The sequence below is a fragment of the Hippocampus comes genome, unplaced genomic scaffold (assembly GCF_001891065.2).
Source record: "Hippocampus comes isolate QL1 unplaced genomic scaffold, H_comes_QL1_v1.1 scaffold45, whole genome shotgun sequence".
In the NCBI taxonomy this organism is placed as follows: domain Eukaryota; kingdom Metazoa; phylum Chordata; class Actinopteri; order Syngnathiformes; family Syngnathidae; genus Hippocampus; species Hippocampus comes.
The window spans coordinates 3,399,371-3,406,513 of NW_017805783.1; the positions used below are offsets into that span (position 1 = coordinate 3,399,371).

A 7,143-nucleotide genomic window follows, 5' to 3' on the forward strand; every position below is an offset into this window, starting at 1 on the left:
TTTTAAATATACATGGAGTACAGTACTGTATATGTTGCTCTGTGTGACTCGCTGTTGTTTTGCAGCTTCTTGCGGATCGTTTGCAGACTTTTTGCGGACTTAAAAAAAAAATGTTTTTTTTTTTACCTGTATATGTTAATTGGTCGCTACTTCGCGGATTTTTGTTTATCGCGGGTGGTTTTGGTCCCCATTAACTGCGATAAACGAGGGATTACTGTATTCATTGTAGCATAGCTGCAGTCCTGTGCACCTAACATTACTTTCGGTAAGGCTGTGGACTATTTCATTTTATTTTTGTTTTACTTTAACGTTTGTACTTTACTCACAAGCTGCTTATGGACAGTTTGCCTCAAGGGCAAAGCGTTTCAGCTGTGTGGATTTCTATTGGAAATCATTCGCCCACTTGTTCCGCAAGGTTTCTTCCCATCAACAACAGAAGCTGGGTGGCCAGTCAAAGCTCATTCTCAGTGCCCTCTCTGGCCGTTTGAACACCAGAGACAGAAAGAGGTCACAAGAAAGTACAAGAACAGCATGCTTGCGGTTATTCTTCTGATTATGTGCAAGACAAACTTTGAGGTCCCAGAGGTTCAGAACTCTTAATTTAGTGTGAATGGCTAGACAGATATTTGAATCGTTTTTTGTATGTAAACTGTTTGTCACCTGAGATGAAGGGAAAAAAAGTATTTAAAAAATGAGCCCACAATGCCGAAAACATCTGGAGAACAATAAAAACGTGCAATAGACATTTAAAAAAAGCTTTCATGTCTAGTAGCAAGTTATGGAAATGTAACTAACAGTAACAAGGAGTTGCACCAGTTACTACTACCAACATGACAACTAATATTGCCTTTACCAGCCGGGACCAAGACTAAAAAGGAGCAGGCTTGGTAAATCGTGAGCAAGGATGTTGGAGTACCTTATGAGGGCATTGAATTGTTTTCAACTGTTGAACTGTCAACCAAGATAGCATTTAGCAGCCAACACAACCACCCGTCACCAGATTGACCAACGATGTTGAAACTCATATTTGTGTGTGTGTGTGTGTGTGTGTGTGTGACAGCGACCTCTACTGCTTCGTTTGGAAACAGCAACAGCAACCACCACACTGGTTTACACATGCGCAGTAGTCCAGGAAGTATTTGTTACTGTTAGTTTCAGACGCAGCACGAACGTTACATTGCTAAAATGGCTCCGAAACTGACCTTTGCAGACCAAGGAGTTAAGAAAAGAAAAACATTCACGCTTGAAGACAGGATAAAAATAATAAAAATGAAAGACGGAGGAAGCAAAGTAAAAGACATTATGCAAGAAATTGATATAAGTGAAAGTGAATTTTGCAATTTCCCGTTGTTTTCTTTCTACACTGGCTATATGAAGTGTCAAATAAGTGTATGCTCATATTTATGCACTACGTATTGGAATATAAATAAAGAGTACACACATACGTTTTCTGTGTGTGTGTGTGTGTGCGTGTGTGCGTGCGTGCGTGCGTGCGTGCGTGCGTGCGTGCGTGCGTGCGTGCGTGCGTGCGTGCGTGTGCGCGTTTACATCTGAGATAAAATTTGCGACAGTGAAAACCCCCTGTTGTGAAACATTTCTTGCTGCAAACATGATTTCGTTGTAGAGGAGTTTCACTGTACAGCCTCTTCCAAGAGCAGGTTGCAAAAGGTCCACAGGTCCGTATTCACTTTATCCGTTTGGATCTTTTGCAGAGAATGGTGGGGGCGACAGACAGCCAGTGAGCTGAGCCAAAGTGTGGAAATCATCTGCTAAGTTAAAGTTTACAATTAAGTTCTAACATTGCATGGACCGATAGAGAGTCTAAATTGCACTGAGCAGAAAACGGAAGCTTTTTATTGTTGTTGTTGTTTAGTTTTTTATGAACCTCAGCAATACTTTTGATCTCTGTGGAGTAGTGTCAGAGTATTGTTACATAATTTATTGCTCTCTGATTTTAGGTGTATAATCAACTTACAAGTGCGACCCAGCAAGGACCTCGTGTAAAGTACATAGCGCATGGGAAAAGTACAGTGTGCAAATCAAAGTAGTTTATCATGCTGAAGAGACCAGATGGTATTATATTGAATACCTGTATACTGTCTATACTGTGCATCCGTCTATACAGTTCAGCGTCCACTTGATCCTCAATACCCAAATCTCGTGGTGGCCCAGAATGTTATGTATATTATGTGCAACCATCTTCCTCTTTGTGATTCATAAAGCATCACCAATGGAGCTTGTTCTGTTTCTTGACTGAATTAACAGTCTGGCCATAGTCCTCTGAAATGTATGTGTGTGTGAGTGTATGTTTGTGTGTGTGCATACATCTGCATGCATGAGCATGCATGCATGGTATCTCAAATGATGAACTTCAAAAGGAAGAATATACCTAGCAAGTCACTTTAGAGGAAAAAAATAACTGTTGAGAACACTGGATGAATAGAGTGCTTTTTATGGGCCTTTGTCCCAAAGCACTTAAGATGGGACCCAGCAGATAATAGTGGTATAAAAGAACCCTAGGGCCTGTTGCTGGAGTGGGTTACCCCACTTTTGTGAAGAATATTCTTGAATATTTGCTGTACATGCTGACCTGAGGTTCTTTTCAGGTTGTGCTAGTTTTAAAAGTGCAATCATGCACTTAAAAACGATCATTTCAGTGAGCTGCACTGATGAAGTACTTGTTATGAAGGGAAATTTTCCCCAAAAAAGAAAGAAAAGACAGAAGAAAAACAAACATTTCAATCAAGGCGGTGGATTTAAATTTGTGCTACACTTGACAAAAGCATAAATCATTATTTAATTACTTACAAATTCACATTTCAATACAATACCGAGAATAAGAAAAAGTTGACTTGGCCAAGTTCTAGGTCATTAAACTGCATCTCACAATCGCCTGAGGCCTCATTTAACAAGCATGCGTACGCACAGAAGTACGCATGGAGCATGAATAGGAACATTCCCACACAGTAAGGGATTTATCAGTTTGGATTGTGAGGGCGGCATAGTAGTTGTAAATTATATCCCTAAGTGTGATTGTGAGTGTGAATGGTTGTTCGTCGATGTGTGCCCTGTGATTAGCTGGCAACCAGTTCAGGGTGTACCCCACCTACAGCCCGAATACAGCTGGGATATGCTCCAGAATGCCCGCGACCTTCATTAGTATAAACGGATTAGAAAATGGATGGATGGATGAATGGATGCCTGGAGGTTGAAAGAGATACTGGTGAATTATGATGACACAATTATCATTGCTATTATTGGGCACCAAACAATATGTCATAAAAAAAAAAGTGGGATTTACATATACGAGAATAAACAGTTTTCAGTTTGTATTTGAACTACAGTATTATCCAATTATGCTACGTACCCTCACATCATAGTCACCACACAACTGTAGTACAGTGTTCTGAACGTGGTTTTTACAGCCTCAATTCGGATGTGGTTACACTTTTGGAGGCAATTTTACAGCAGTTTAGAAGGTATTTGACAGGAGCAAATAACTTCTTTCGTCCAAATAGGTTTGACAATGCATTTTACAATTGGCATGGAAGTGGGCACATATTCTTCTCTGATTTGCACCCTGATGTCATGATTCTTTGAAACACTTGAAAATTACAAAGATGCACCCAAATCACATTACTTGATGTTGATTCACACGTGTGGCTTTATCCAGAAAAAGTTTCCCTCGTTTCCTGTCCGAGCATCTAGGAATAATGTTGATGCCATTTATAGCACCGGATCCTTATGAAAATGAACGTGTATTGGTGATTTACACTAGTATGATATCATGGGATAAAACTAAAATGGCAACTACCCAGCAATGGACTGGCAACCGGTCCAAGGTGTCGTCTGCCTTTCGCCCAAAGCCAGCCAAGAATTGGCTGCAGCTCCTTACAACCTTGAACGGGATTAAAAATGGATGGATGGATGAATGGAAACTGAAATGGCATGGGAAAAGGATTTGGGGGTTGAGCTTTCTTCAGACGTGTGGCGACATAATCTTGAGTTTAAGATATGGCCATACCGAGGTCAGAAGTGAAGCTGTGTACCCGCATAAGTGTACGACAAATATGTTCCGGGCATGCACCTCACTCAACAATGGAGATGAACAGATATTTGATGTATTTTACAAAATCCGTTCTCAGACTCCAGCATTCAACTATCAGACAATTATCTTTGGCATACCACCCCAGGCTGCAAAAGTCTCAAATTTACAAGCCAATGCTTTGGCATTTGCTTCACTGCCTGCACGTGGGCTCATACTTTTTTAATTAGAAATAAAACTCAACCCTGTCGTATCTCCAGTGGTTGAGGGACATATTATCTTTTCTACCGTCAGAGAAACTGAGATACACGATAAGTACATTTTTGTTCAACAGCCTTGGGGAATGGAAAGATGGCGGCGGGGGGGGGGGGGGTCTAGATACAAGCAACACTGTAATTTATGACACATGAATTATGCACATGAATCAAATGTGGCCAACAAAATCCAATTACCTTTTCTTCTTGTGCATCCGGTGAAAAAATGAATCCCAGACCACTGAAATTGTGCATGTAAGCGAACGTACAAGCTTGAATAGCTTAGTAATAGTTTGATTCGGCTGTTCATATGGCAGCTAATAGAAAAAAAAACATGGGCCTCTGGTGAATGCATGTCTCAAGCAACTCATTGTGGTGTCAACTGAAAGGAGCTGTCATCAGGGAAAGGCTTGATTGACAAGAAAAAGTTAAGCAATTAGCCTGAATAGCTCTCAATAACCAAGTCTAATAATAACTCAAAGACATTGTGACTGCGGGGCGCTGACTGATGAAAGACAGGTACCATACAGAATGGTTACAATGTATTCGTAATTCATTATGCTTGTCTCACCTTACCTCTCCAAGCTCATCTACCTCAACATACCTGCTTGGTGCTTCAGGTCAGCAGATGAGGTGGGGGGACTCATATGAGACTTGATTTTAGTTTGACAGTTTTTGTGCTTTTTACTGTTTTTATATTCCTAATTTATTGTTGTAACTGTCCTTATTGTTGTATGAATAATTTTTGCCCTGCAGCCATGTGTATGCAGTGGTGTTTGTTTTAAAGCATTTATTTCCCTGTGCATGTTTATTAGCGGTATGTTAGTTGATTAATGAACTGCAAGCCAAAGTTTTAAAAAATAACTTGGCAGACCAAATGTTTCTGTCGACTTTGGAGTTCATTTTGATTGTTGCTGCTTGTTTTCATGTTGTTTATGATTGAAGTTAATGAGGTCATCCCAGGAGACCATGCAAGCCACTGTTGTGATGCGAACGCATTTATCTGAAACTTATTTGAGGTATTTGGCTAATTCCAGCCTTATCTTCAATTTTTTTTCTTACTTGATAAGCATTGTGCATTCTCTGGTTGCTCTTTACTTTTGTTAATGAAGTCTTGTAGAAGGGTTACCTTCACACAGAACCCCTGAAGTTTATTGCTGATGTTAATAACAGTTCTCACAATGTTTTGGTCATCATCTGCTGCTATTTTTTGGACATGTTCGTGCCCTTTTTACTCTTTACACCACTGGTTTCTCTCTTCTTCGGGACATTCTAAACCAGGGGTCACCAACGTGGTGCTCACAGCCACGAGGTAGATGACCCTCCCCTCCCACATGGACCACAAAAATAGTCCGTGGACCCGCTCTAAAATTAACTTGCTAGTGATGGGACATTGTCATTTTCTCGAAATAGTGTCAAAATTATTAGTTGAGATTGACAAAAATAGAGTGTTGCATATTGATTTTTATGTTTTCTAATTATTTTGAGAAAGTGATCCTCATGAATAAAACAAAAAACTAAATTAATCAACCTCACTGTTCCAGTGTTTTTGAAGGGAAGTGTAGAAAAGGAGCACCCTCTGTCTTTTCATTTTAGTGTAATGATCCTGTCATCTCTGTCTTCCAGAACCCCAGCGATGATTGGCTGCTCATTTGTGGTAGATCGTGAGTACTTTGGAGAAATTGGCCTGCTGGATCCTGGTATGGAGGTCTATGGAGGAGAGAATATCGAGCTTGGCATGAGGGTAAAATCTGTTTTGCAACAAAGCTGACTTTTCATGCATTAACTGTTGGAGGAGGTTTGGAAGAAGTAAGAGGACAATCTTTCCATTTGGGCTGAAAAAAAAGTCTAAAACAGTCAAGAAAGTTGCTCAGGGGAATCTATGTAAACTCTGTTATCATTGTTTTATTATGAATAAATGCATGGACTGAGTCCAGACCTGCTCCAAAGCTGAATCACTGAGATACAAAGCCCAATTCTACTGAATCTGGGATGTGAACAAAAACAGGATATAATTATTTGCAAATCCTCTTCAACTTATGTTATGACGGAAGTGTGGTTCAAATAACATGATGAACGGACTAACGACTAACCAGTACAGTTTGTTTCAGCTTGAAAAAAATGACGGTCTGGTGATGATGCGCGGCTGCCGCTGAAGGATGATGAATGACGGACAGGCAAAATTTCGTAAATTGCACACCTCTGAGGATTTGCAAAACATTGTAATATTATGCTTGACAAAATGTCCCAACTTCATTCAAATTAGGATGAATAAACCAAAATCAATATAAACCTGAGGCAGAAAGGTTTTAATGTGACTGAATCAAAGCTAAAAATACATTTTTAAAATCCATTACCACAAATCTAACATTTAAAAGTCTGTGTTTATCTAAATAATTCTGGTTTGACTTGTGAAATATACATATTTGCCACAACTTTCGAAAGACATTTCCCGTGTTTTTCAGCTTTAGGCTACAGAGTAAGATACAAAAACCCAAAGGCATCAACAGAAACCACGATTAAAATATGCAGTTAGAATTTCTGAAATTGAAGTGCACGTGGAAAATCTCTCTTATGCAAATTCACAGCCAAGCCAAAGGCTCTTTTGCTGCTGCTTGGAGTTGAATTTAATGCTTCATGTGAGCCAAAGACTTGAAGAATTCATTTGCTGGTTTGCTGATTAAAATCACAGAAATTCTTTCAAGCCAAGTGGAAGCATTTCGGCTCTAAATCCCACCTATGCTTGTCAAAGATACGAGATATACTACTCTTACCTTTTCCATCCCTTGTATCCAAATCTTAAAACGTCATCCAATACCAAACGCCTCTAAAAAAAAAAAAAAA

At 39.6% G+C, this 7,143-nt stretch overlaps 1 protein-coding gene across 1 annotated transcript in view; it reads left to right on the forward strand.

The window, feature by feature from the left end:
• galnt9 (polypeptide N-acetylgalactosaminyltransferase 9) overlaps positions 1-7,143 on the forward strand; it is a 97,416-nt gene that overhangs the window by 64,853 nt on the left and 25,420 nt on the right. Inside the window, exon 6 of the mRNA XM_019885344.1 lies at positions 5,926-6,043. Within this exon, the coding sequence (XP_019740903.1) occupies positions 5,926-6,043 (118 nt within the window). The remainder of the gene's footprint in view (positions 1-5,925; positions 6,044-7,143) is intronic.